At 37.4% G+C, this 13,464-nt stretch overlaps 1 protein-coding gene across 7 annotated transcripts in view; it reads left to right on the top strand.

Moving 5' to 3' along the window:
- bma (SCY1-like protein bma) overlaps positions 1–13,464 on the top strand; it is a 751,115-nt gene that overhangs the window by 59,189 nt on the left and 678,462 nt on the right. For all 7 annotated transcript variants that reach the window (XR_014128907.1, XM_081744332.1, XM_081744329.1 and 4 more), the window contains exon 2: positions 11,625–12,269. Coding sequence is in view for 6 of the 7 variants with exons in the window: in XM_081744332.1 (XP_081600458.1) it covers positions 12,102–12,269 (168 nt within the window). In the remaining variant the exon portion in view is untranslated. The remainder of the gene's footprint in view (positions 1–11,624; positions 12,270–13,464) is intronic.

The raw sequence follows: 13,464 nt of genomic DNA, 5'->3' as shown, positions 1-13,464 counted from the left end.
GAAAGGGGTCGGCAAATAATGGCATTCCACGGGGTGGCAAACTGCTTGACCACATTAGTTTATCAAAGTACACAGCCATGACTGTCTTTTTTACGTCTTTATGGAGGACACATATAATTTTCCGTCTACGTGTATTTTCGGTTGTACAGATTGGTCCAGGAACAAACCTGTACATAGCCTGGTTGTATGATATTGAATTCTGCAAAATTTCGCTTCTCTTGATTTTGTAGACTAAAAATTACTTTTTTCTCTCAATGTAGACCTTGACGAACTTACTGCAGCTGTTGTCAGACAAAAGCATCGGTACTGTTGCAGGTAAACCATGCGTGTAGATTCATGACTATTCATATACGGATAACACTTCTCGACACTTACAAACCGCTGGAACCCCTTTTGTTGTTAGCTCGTACTGGCTCTTAGATTCCGTGGTAAGAGCCAAAAGGCGTACTTGGACAGCTTGATACATACGAAGAGTCATACATCGGTCAGTGAAATACATAACAAAATATGCTCAATATCCGCCAACCATGAAAAAAAATGGAAGAGTTACACAATATTTTCTCAACATTCCTCCGTTTTTGAAATAAATGAGTACACTGATGGAAGCTCACTTAATAATTCTCAGTAGGAGTTCACGGATCTCGCCCAAAGTTGGCACACAGAAGAAGAATAACACGGCAGCCATGGAGCATACCAAACAAAGAGTGTTCGAAAACATACATCATTCACATTAATAGCACATGTGAACACTCCAAGCCACTACAAAATCAGCTGCGTGAGCAGGTAACTGGTCGTACATATGCTGACCGTCTGTCTGGAGTATTACGCCCTACACTTGCTGTACATCATGCCGTGGTTGGGCAGTGATCTTTACCAGAGCCCAACTGGCGGTAAGATGTAGTATCACCATGTCCAAGATGTGCTTAATCGACTTAAGTCCAAAGACCTAGCAGACTACTGCAGAAGGAGTATACCGAGTACAGCATTGTACCGTCTTGGTGGAATGAGGATCCACGTTATTCTGCGGGAAAATGACCAGATAAATGTTCATATAAGGTTGAATGTGAAAATGGAAGAGCGTATGGAATCCCGAATGAGTATGGAGTATATGGAGTATATACTTAAACACAAACAAACTATTTGCTGTATAAAAAAAAAACTACATACGTGTTACAGTTTCGCCAACTAACACGTATGTAGTTTTTTATGTGAATATATTGTTTTGCTCAGCAAATAGTTTGTTTGTATTTAGTTACAAGGTATTGCACAAGTATCTAAGCTATCAATCCTTAATTAGTCTTTTAGTTATTGACATCTCATTCCTGTCTTTTATAGGTTGCTCCTGTTTTGTAATGAAATCGAATAAAACGTAATCATTTTTTATACAATCTGCTTAATACATGGTAGAAACTCATGTGCCATGTTGTTCTTAAATTGATATTTTCCATCCCTATGTCATTATCCACAATATATCTGCATTACTGCAGGAATGGTAAACCATTCCCGCATTCAATAACAATCCAATTTATGGCGATCTTTATTAAGCGCAGACAGAATAGGCTACTTATAACATGTAAACTGGAACTTTTTTAAAAAAAAAATCATTGGATACATTCCACAGTGATGCTCTCTGCTTCCCTGTCCCACCACGCCTACCTAGAAACTGATGTAAATACAGCAGCACGCCCTCCGCCAAAAACCGCACTAATGTTCTGGTCAGGTAATATATGGATCCTTACAATATACAAACAAGCAAACAAAAAACATACATTCAATTCTGCATATAAAATTTGAATTATTCGTTGAGATTGAGGGCCGCGGTGGCTCAGTGGTAAAGCGTTCACCTCTGGTGCACGAGGTCCCTGGTTCAATCCCAGCTCGCGCCAAGTGGACTTGTGGTTCACAAACACCGTATTCGTGGGTTTTCTCCTGATTCTCCCGTTTCCTCCCACTTTTCATTCCACGATTTTATTTATTTCTCATCATCACCGTCTCCTCTAGCCTGGCCAGCATAAAAGTGGGACGTAAAACTGAAAGATTTCATTTCATTTTTTTTGGGGGGGGGATGAGGTTGAAATTAGGAAGTGCAGAGGGTATTTAACTTGAATTTTCGTTTTTACAAAAACGTGATCCATCAGCAATTATCCATATTATTTTGCTTTGTGTAGTAATTGTCTATGCACTTACAAGGAAACCGATTCATGTGTGACACGAAATTGTGGACGAGTTTATGCGCAAACGAAGTGTTTTTTTTTTTTTTTTGTACAATTAAAGCCATTAGAGGGAAAGACCCTTGATCTCAACCGTTCCGGAGAAATATAGAGGAATAAAGTGAAGGCTGGTGCTCCGATATTTTGCGAATTTTTGAATATGTATCGGTAGTACAAGTGATAGACTTTTAAAAATGAAGAGTTCCTTCATCCACGAAACTTTAGTAATATGTCGCCTTAGACTTGAGGGCTACGAAACCGAAGAGTCCATACAAATTCTAGTGGAAGAATGTTTTGGAGGGAGAAGGCGAAAATAAAGGAGTTAAATTGTTACCTGAAATAGGTGTGTAAGATGTCTGTGTATAGGTTTCTTGGTACGCTGAATCGAATAAAAGCATCATCAGGTCAAATAGGATGAAAAATAATAGCAAGTTATACCATACAATTTTGTTCTTCGTATCAACGGTGTTTGTTATTCCTCATAGCCCCTTTCTTTTCCGGCCCCGGGTAAAACCTACGCCACTCACCTCAACATTCAACAACACTTTTATTCGCTCTGGTGCATCTTCCTTAGCATTCAAATACAATTTTCAAACATATTCACTCGCAACATAGCTGAAAATTCCCAAAATATCCCAGCACCAGCTTTCCTCTTACCCCTCTATATCTCCGGAACGGTTGAGATCGAGGGGTTTTCTCTCTAATGGGTTTAATCGTACATAAAAACACTTCGTTTGTGCACAAACTGGTCCACAATTTCGTGTCACACTTGAATCGGTTTCCTCGTTAGTAGGAAGCGTTGCGTTATTAAAAACGACGTTAACCAAGCGCCAAGTGCTCTTTTGTAAACAAAATGTTAAAAAAAGATGATTCAAGATAAATAGCATTTATTAAGTTCTAAGACCTATTAGAACATTAAAAATAATAATTAAAATGTCATACCATTCATACCATACAATTCATAGCTTTTTCTAACTAGTAATGTTTAAAAGTAAATCAAATGGCTTTACTGTTTTTGGAATATCTTGCACATATCTTTCTTTTTATCAACAGAAGTAAGGACATATATCTTAATTAAACAAACTGATTTTGATCCTGGAAAACAAACCCTTGGTTGACGGATTTTCATCAAAAACAAATTTTGAAAATTTAATATGAAATTTCATGTTTTATTTATTACACGAGGAAGGATCAGAAACTAAGGTTACAAGGCCAATATTTCTGGAGTTTCGTCTGTTACAGAAGGACGAGGAGTGTTAGCGATAATTGCAATACGTGGACTGGCAACTGTGCAGAGTTTCAACCATCCGCCACATACGACGCTAGTTACAGGTAAACAAAAATGACGACTCGTTTGGAAAACTGGAATCGCGAAGAAGTCCGCTAAGTTTTTCGTTTTTCTGTGAGCGAGTCATTCAACTGCGGCTGAAATTCAACGGCAGGTGGTAGAGGTTTACGGAGAGACTGCAATGTCTTGTCAGCATGTCGGAGAATGGTGTCGCAAGTGTACGACTGGTAGAGGAAACGTCATCAACGACGAGCGTAGTGGCCGGCCAAGCACGGTGTCAACGGATTTGAGCACAGCATGAGTGGAGGAGGTTACAGGACAACAGGAGGATCACGTAACTGCGGCTGAAATTCAACGGCAGATGGTAGAGGTTTACGGAGAGACTGTAATGTCTTGTCAGCATTTCGGAGAATGGTGTCGCAAGTGTACGACTGGTAGAGGAAACGTCATCAACGACGAGCGTAGTGGCCGGCCAAGCACGGTATCAACGGATTTGAGCACAGCATGAGTGGAGGAGGTTACAGGACAACAGGAGGATCACGTAACTGCGGCTGAAATTCAACGGCAGGTGGTAGAGGTTTACGGAGAGACTGTAATGTCTACTCAGTATGTAGGAGAATGGTTTCGCAAGTTTACGGCTGGTGGAGGAAACATCACCAACGACGAGCGTAGTGGCCGGCCAAGCATGGTATCAACAGATTTGAACACAACATGAGTGGAGGAGATGATTCAGGACAACAGGAGGATCACGTCACTGCAGCTGATGGCAGAATTGGGAATGTCGTTTGGAAGCGTCTGCCACATTGTCGTTCCTTTGCTTCAGACGAGGAGGTGAAACACTTTGTGACAACGTGGTTGAGTACGCAATACAGGATTTTTTACCAGAAGGGAGTCTTCAAACTCATTCCACGGTGCGACAAGTACGTCAACTGATATGGAGACTATGTCGAAAAATAACCTAATGTATGAACTGTGCTGGTGCTGTGCCATCAGTTGTAGCTCAGTATAATATCTGAAATACTCATGAAATGAATGCAACAATTGGGGATGAAACTGATGCGCAACACGGTACTTAACTGCGAAATTATGGTTGAATTTAAATAAAATTCAAATGTTTTAATGTTGAAAATGACTAGTTGGGGAAATAGGTGAGTGAGAGAGATAGGTTGTGATTAAAAGATAAAGGATGAGCACTAGCCTGACATTCCGATGAGACTGGTGTCGTCGTCCTGGTCATCTGGATGATGAATGGTTTTCCCTGGAGGAGCCTGGATATACTGGAGTCAGCCAACAACTGGATCTTAATCCTGCAGGACGTCGTCGAGTTCTTTCATCTTGATGCGTTTCCAATGATGTTTCCTACACCTTCATTCCACTAGTCAGATATTGGACTCTATTGAATCTGCGGCAATTAACCGACAGAATGATACTCCCAAGACAAGGAGTTGGTTGTTCTCCAATGGTGCGATGTGCTTCTCACCTCGATCCTGCACCTTCCTAAACCTTGTGGCGAATACCCCTTGTCGATGTATCCTCCGTGGTTTTATTTAATAAAAAAAGCGATGAGTCTGATGTTCAGTACACAAGGAAATGTCAACCTAGGCGGAAAAGAACGCGGAAAGGCAAGAAGGAAACTAGTCGCGTTTATTGACAATTTCAAAAGTAACAATTAACAAATACATGCTTATTCAAACTGTCTGGCAATGTACAGCATTAATAAAAAGTTTAGTTCCGTTAGATTTTAAAAGTTCATAGCTCTGTCGTTGATAAATGTAATGTAATAAAGTAATAGAATTTAGCGAATTAAGTTAAGAGTTTACACAATTATCACATGGTCACTTCACATCTAATACACAGCTACTTCACAGTACTATCTGTTGGCTGTATTGATTGTATGGAATAATATATACATGTTTCACTGCAGCCTTTGTAACATTACTTTCTGATCAACCCTCGTAGCTTTTTGTAACTAGTAACATTTAAAAGAAAAATCATAGGGCGTTGATATTTTCGGAACACTTTGCACATGTCTTTCTTTTTATCAACAGAAGTAAAGAAATAGAAATTGAATTTAAACAAATTGATTTTGATTTCGGTAAACAGACCTTTGATTGACGGATTTTCATCAAACAAATTTTGAAAATGTAATATAAAGTTTCTCTGGTATTATTATATTATTATATTTAATCTTCAGTGCCTAAAAATTCCACATATCTGTTAATAAAATTAACATGTTTTTAACGTCAATTATTCTGCAATGAATAATTAAGTAAGGTTCTAAAATCGCGAAATGTTAGCTGATTTCTAAAATTTCATTCTATTTCCTCGTTGATAACTGAGTATTTACCTACTTCGCTCTAATTTCAGGAAATAGCACTTCATGTAATTCATAAAATGTACTGGCAGGTGTTTGATTTCTCCGACAAAGTACACAAAAATGTAATGACTGTTGATTCAAAACTGATACAGATGTCATTCCGCGTTAAATCAAAGAGAGATCGAAAAAAGAAACATTTTACTTTTTTTGTAATTACTTAAAAGCTTTTGCGTTCGTTCTATAGATCTGAGTGAAAAGCGCAAGAGATTACTATTTGCTTCAGATGTTGATATATTATTTCTATTGCCAATTCCATTAAATTGTTAGCAATTAGATGAATGAAGTGCTGTCACCGATACTACTTTTTGTATAATATGTCGTGTATAAAGAGGCTCTGGGCTGTAGTTTCGTACCTGTTGTTTTGATCATGTTTGTTTCCAAATTTTCAAGGTAAGATAGAATAAAAGCAAGCTCAAGATCAAAAAACTAAATCTATGGTCTATGGAACCTGGAGGTTCAATGCCATGTTCGCAAAACTCCCCTGATTTCTATCCTTAGACAACTGGATCCAGTTTCTACATTGCATTCCTATTTCTGCGAGATCCATCTTAATATTGTAATCCCATATGAGCCTAGGTCTTCCTAAAGGTCGTTTTCCGATCGGACTTCCATTTAAGACTTCGAAAACGTTCCAACTTTCTTCCATTCTGGCTACATGACCTGCCCACCTGAGACTTCTAGACTTGATGACCCTAACAATGAAAGTAAACGGTATAAATTATGTAGTTCGCTATGAAGTTTCCGCCATTCCCCATTCCCGTTCCTCTTGGATCCGAATATTCGTCACAGGTCCTTGTTCTCAAAAGCTTTGAATCTACGTTATTCCTTGAGAGTAAGCGATATCAAGATCAAAACGGGGGTGTAATGTCGAATCAGTGCTAGCTTAGATTAATTAAGATCATGTTGTTCGGGAAAACAAGGTCTACTGAGGTGTAAATTCATTCTTATTTTACTGCCCTAATTGCCCAAGGTCGAGTTAGGATTATGTTTATGAAATCTTTACTCGTCAAGTGCGGACATGTTCACACAAATAATGTTAAGGAAGTGATACCAACGACTGAAATGTGAACTACAAAATGACGAACGAAACCACCAAATATCTAAAAAGAACTTATATTTGAGTTGTAATTATTATTACAATTGTATATAAGAAGACATTTTATCATAAAAAATGATTGTGAAAGTCCAAAATCACCATTGACCACATTTTAGCTCGATTCTAAAGAGAGAATTTTTTAAAAAAATATTAGCATTTAAAAACGAGAAGAAATCATCCAAACATGAAGAAAATATACCAATTAGTAGATTAAATTGAAATATACAAAATAATATGCTTGCATATAAAACCCCCTGCTCACTTCTTGAGAAAGTGGAGAAAACCTAATATCTTCGAAAACCACAAATTACCGCTGGGCTATTCCGTATGAAATCACCAAGTTTGAAACTGAAATGTGGCTTATGTTTTAGATTTTCTTCACATTTTGTACAAATGTTGTGGCATCCAAGTATAACACACCTGTCACAATTTTACAGCTGTACCTCAAAGGGAGATCCTGTCGGAGCCATTCGAAATTTGGGAGTTTTATACAAAAACGCCTAAGCCCGTCATTGACTTAAATTGTGTCATATTTTCTTTTCTTGAACATACCAAAAAATATCGTCCTAATTTATTATATAAGAAAGAGGAATACCAGAGCTACTTATTTCGGAAATTTGAGGTTGACGTTAGGTGGGTCTTTTCAGAAATAATTGCCAAATTTTGACACTATTTTCCTCTTTGTTTCTCTTTGATTGTAAAATCCATATACTTAACCCCACTTGGGCAGTTCATTGCTACAATGTTTTAAATGCTACAAAATCTATGATTGTTTTAGTGAAGATCATTTGCAAATAGTTTCAATACGAGCAGAAATCTAGCGGTTTCAGTAATTTAAGTCGAGCACGGACTTACGCGTCTTTTTTGTACAGAACCTTCAAATTTCGAACGGCTCCTACATGAGCCCCATTTGAGCCCCAAAATTCTAAAAGATGTCTTATATTTGGGTACCACAATATTTTTTACATAATTTGAAAGTAATCTACAATATATGAGTCACATTAATTTATTGATTTCATCTGGAATGGTCGTACTGTAAGAGAACTATGCTATTTATTGATGTGAAAATTACACGGAAATGTCTTCATTAAACTATTTCTATTTTGATTATTGCAAGGTGACAGTGACAACAGTTAATGAGATATAGCCTAAGATAATGATTAAAAGTATATATATTTTAATTTCTGTTTCTTCAAGACATTGTCCAAAGATAATAAACCTATTACATTAACCTTAACAAAATAACGTCTTTAATGGAAAACTTTCATGTGTAGTTTTCGAGGAATTCGAAAAAGAACGAAGTGTTGTGACGTTTCTTGTAAATAACACAGCCATACACATCAAAAATAAAATTTATGTGCACCGAACCCCAGAGTATTGATTCGATGTATTTTGTCACATTGAATCCAAATTTGGAAACCGCAGGACGATTGAACGTGTCAACTTCGTTTTATGGGCAAATCCACCGTATCCAAAGTCGCTAAAGAAATTTCGCGCATAAAAAATTGACACGGTCGATCATCCTGGGGTTTCAAGATTTGGATTCCATGTAACAAAATACATCGAATCCATATTCTGGGGTTCGGTGCACATAAATTTTATTTTTGGTGTGTATAGCTGTGTTATTGACAAAAAAGGTCACAACACTTCGTTTTATGGGCGAATCCTCCGTATCCAAAGTCACTAAAGAAATTTCGTGCATAAAAAATTGACACGGTCGATCATCCTGGGGTTTCAAGATTTGGATTCCATGTAACAAAATACATCGAATCCATATTCTAGGGTTCGGTGCACATAAATTTTATTTTTGTTGTGTATAGCTGTGTTATTGACAAGAAAGGTCACAACACTTCGTTTTATGGGCGAATCCTCCGTATCCAAAGTCGCTAAAGAAATTTCGTGCATGAAAAATTGACACGGTCGATCATCCTGGGGTTTCAAGATTTGGATTCCATGTAACAAAATACATCGAATCCATATTCTGGGGTTCGGTGCACATAAATTTTATTTTTGGTGTGTATAGCTGTGTTATTGACAAGAAGGGTCACAACACTTCGTTTTATGGGTGAATCCTCCGTATCCAAAGTCGCTAAAGAAATTTCGCGCATAAAAAATTGACACGGTCGATCATCCTGGGGTTTCAAGATTTGGATTCCATGTAACAAAATACATCGAATCCATATTCTGGGGTTCGGTGCACATAAATTTTATTTTTGGTGTGTATAGCTGTGTTATTGACAAGAAAGGTCACAACACTTCGTTTTATGGGCGAATCCTCCGTATCCAAAGTCGCTAAAGAAATTTCGCGCATAAAAAATTGACACGGTCGATCACCCTGGGGTTTCGAGATTTGGATTCCATGTAACAAAATACATCGAATCCATATTCTGGGGTTCGGTGCACATTAATTTTATTTTTGTGTTTGTGGATGTAGTAAATAAATCGATATTTTTTTTTTATTTTCCTGGAAAAAATAGTTACTTATGTACTCTATGTGTAGCAAATGCATTTCGAGCTACTATATTGTAAATCTTGTTCTTTGTTTTCCATAATGACAACGCAAACACGAGTGCGTGTGTTTCCTTGCGGTTCTCTTGTTTACTCACACTTTTGTCAGTCCACCATTATCACAATCTCTCTCTGAGCCTCGGGGCATAATTGCGAGATGTCGAACTCAATGAATAAAATGTCACGACATACTATTTGTAATTAAGTTTTCTACTACATCTGTAAGGATTGGCCACCCTTGGTTCTACTGAAAACATCTATCACGGAAAAGGCAAATCTATATATATAAAAGAGAACGCACAAAATCCTTTGTCCGCTCATCACGCTAATACGGCTGAACCGATTTCTTTCATTTTTGGGGGGTTGTTAGGATTTGGACCCTAGATGGTTTTTATCATATCACTTTAATTTTCAATTACCAGTGTCTTGAGATAATTGACCAATCAGGTGTCAATACGTACAAAAAATCCTTTGTCCGCTCATCACGCTAATACGGCTGAACCGATTTCTTTCATTTTTGGGGGGTTGTTAGGATGTGGACCCTAGATGTTTTTTATCATATCACTTTAATTTTCAATTACCAGTGTCTTGAGATAATTGACCATTCAGGTGTCCATACGTACAAATCCTTTGTTATTAGTTCATCATAGGTATAAAAATAAACGTATTTATATGCAACCCGCATGACCCTGTGACTCGGCGGGTTAACATAACTGACAGGCGCTATAAATCACTTGAAAGCGAAAAAGTAAAAATTATCTAAGTAACAAAGTTTATTGCGTTCCGGGATGACCGCAGCGAAGCGGGGCGGGTTGGGGTGACCGCAGCGAAGCGGGGCGGGTTAACATAAATGACAGGCGATATAATGTTAACATTAGTGCAATCTTCTATGGTTTTTATCATATCACTTGAAAGCGAAAAAGTAAAAATTATCTAAGTAACAAAGTTTATTGCGTTCCGGGGTGACCGCAGCGAAGCGGGGTGAACGCTGCTAGTTTATGATGTAATAAAAACACGTCAATGTAGATGAACTCACAAAGATACAAATTCAGTATATAGTTAAATCCGAAGGTTCGCCAAGATGTTTTACTGTAATGATATGTTTTCTTTTCTTTTTTTCCGTCTCTTTTTGGATCAAAAGATCCAATATACAAGCAAAAATTTTCTTCCAATATATTTCAGGCAAAAATTTTCTTGTAGTCCACATAGATGAAGAATTACATATATAGTGCAGACAAACCCAAACTGTCACTTAACTCAGTATGATGTGCTTATTCCGTAAAATATACGGAAACTCGATTTAGGGCCGTTCAAAAATTTTGTAGCACCTGATCTAAAACAAAGAAACTATTGATTCATTCTTTGGATCATTCCTAAAACTCTTGTTCTTTTACATGCTTCCAGTGGCGTATTTATGAGGGGAGACTTCTGGGCTTAAGCCCCCTCCAAAATCTTACTTGCTATAGTAAAGTATGTGAAATATCTTGCAGAATTTTCGCATTTTCAGGCAAAGCCTCCCCTCCCCCGAAACAAAATCATAAATATGCCACTGCATGCTTCCCTTTCATTTAATGATTGATTGCATTCTGAAACCTTGTAACGTTAATTTAGCTTACACAATGGTGAAATTTTATACAGCGACACAAACCAAGTGAGAATTCAACATTCCATTGTTACTTTTAAACTTTCATTTACATATTTATACGAAAGTAAAATCAATTTTTTTGTATGCAACCAGCTTTGGTCTTGAGTAATGCAAGATTATCTAGTAACCTGGAGTGAATACTCACCAGTTCGAACAAACTTCAGATTTTCACGAGTGTTCGTAACACTTTTAGAAAACTAAAATTAAAAATTAAAAACACGCTTTCTTTTAGAAATACCTTTAAAAATTTATTTATGTGTTGGTAAAAGAAAAGAGATGAGAGCGCTCTCGTACACAATTAATTTATATATATATATTTTTAATTCCCGTGTAAATCAACTGATTGTCTAGCAGAGCGTTCCTCATGTTGTGAAAATGTCGGAATCACAGCACTGCTTTTATTTACTCTTTGTACATTACATTTTAAGAGTTAAATTGAACATTAATTGATGATTTGTTTCAACAAGTAGAAATTAATATTCATTTTCATATCTTTTCAGATTTTCCAAGAATGAAATGACTTCATTTAATATCCATGGTCATCAGTAGCCAATCAGGAAACGTGACAATCGTCTCTCATATCGTCATTCTTCCATCATAACTGTCAAACTCAGAAAGTGAAAGAATTTTTTGTAAAATCTACGCTTACAGTATGTATGAACAATTAATGAGTGTTTGTTATGTGAAGACTTAAATTATCAAAACAAGAAATGTATATAGAAAAATGCATTTTTAAAATCGACTTTACGTGTTACATTGCTATATTCACACATGAAGTGAGCGTGTGAATTCCTCGTCGCGTGACAATCTAGCGCGGTAAATTCTTTCTCCACGCTTTAGCCCAATTTATTGTTCTATTAGGCCAACAGCAGAATTGTGCTGTGCCTGCATTTTCTTTGAAAGAAGTGTACTGCAAAGAAGTCACAATTACTCACAAATATTCCAATCTGTCAAGCAGGACAGTATTCGCCGCTCTGATGCCTGCTCCAGCCATGTTTTCGAAGTTTAAACATGGCAGTGCGACCCAGAATACATTAGACAACAACCCAATTCTTCAGTTCTTCGAAATAGGAAAACAAATTGCCAGTGCAGGACCAGAATTGGTTTGGAAGATTCATGATGCCTACAGAAAAAGCGACGGAAAGGTAAGACATTTTTAAACTTCTCTTCTTCACCGTTCGAAAATAGTGGTGCATAATTTTGTATGTATTGTACGGATATTTCTGACACGTTGAGGAAAAAATATGAATTCGTAATTTAAAAGACAGTTCTTTTATTTCAACGCTATTTAGCACCATTTTTGCGAAGCATACGTAAACGGCATGGGCCAATGGAAACACAATTAGTTACCTACTGCAATCCACCTGACTCAACGAGCCACTATGATTAATTGTGAACCAACGCACTGAGTAAAGAGATTTAAAATTTCCATTGATCTTTAGACACATCTCGGCTATTCTTTAATATATTGTGTATTTAGTGTTATGTCATGTAAAGGGTCGAGTTTCTCTTTTCTTCTCACGACAAATATCCTTTGGTTTTAAATTATACGCACAGCACATTTTATGAGCAAGCATGTTTGTTGCTAGAACACATTCTTTTCAGCAACAAACGAGAGTCATAACAGGTCACCGTGGGGTGGTAAGTTACGGTGGGTTGTGGTGAGTTGGGGTGTATCGTAGTTAGTGATGGATGAAAATGAGTCAGGTTTGAACTACGATCCAGTTTTAAAAAGTGAGTTATCTCAACCTAAACCAAATCTCTGATACACAGAAAATCTATGTGAAACAAACTTAAAGTTAGTGGCACTGATATTGTAAATGAAATGGAATGGAATCTTCCAGTTTAACGTCCCTCGATTATGCCCTTGAGGCTAAGGCAGACGATGATTAAGGCAAATGAATGGTGATGGAAGCATTGGTGGAAGGATAACGTGGGAGGAAACGGAAGTACCCCGAGTAAATCCGCAAGCACGATGTTGTCCACCACCAACTTACTTGGCTATGGATCGAACCAGGGACCCCATGCACAAGAGGTAAGGTATGTACCACTGAGCCACCGTGCCCCCTGGCATTGATATTGTGCATAGTGTGGCTCTGAGTAACGAAGATATTTTGATTTATTTATCTCAGGTATATCTTTATTACGTTAGCAAGACTGTAACGATGCTATTTTGTTCCCATAGCAGTGTCATTTAATAGACAGGATCAATGGTCCGTTGAACAACATACATTTGCAGTAAGATCATTTAACGAAAACGATAACTGCTTAGAAGCTGCAATGCGACGTCACTTTCAGCGTTGGCGTTATGTTGTGGTTTTATCAACTGTCGCAATAAAG

Source organism: Thermobia domestica, chromosome 17 (genome assembly GCF_964235325.1).
Source record: "Thermobia domestica chromosome 17, izTheDome1.hap1.1, whole genome shotgun sequence".
NCBI lineage: Eukaryota > Metazoa > Arthropoda > Insecta > Zygentoma > Lepismatidae > Thermobia > Thermobia domestica.
This window is presented reverse-complemented; position numbering and strand designations above follow the sequence as displayed.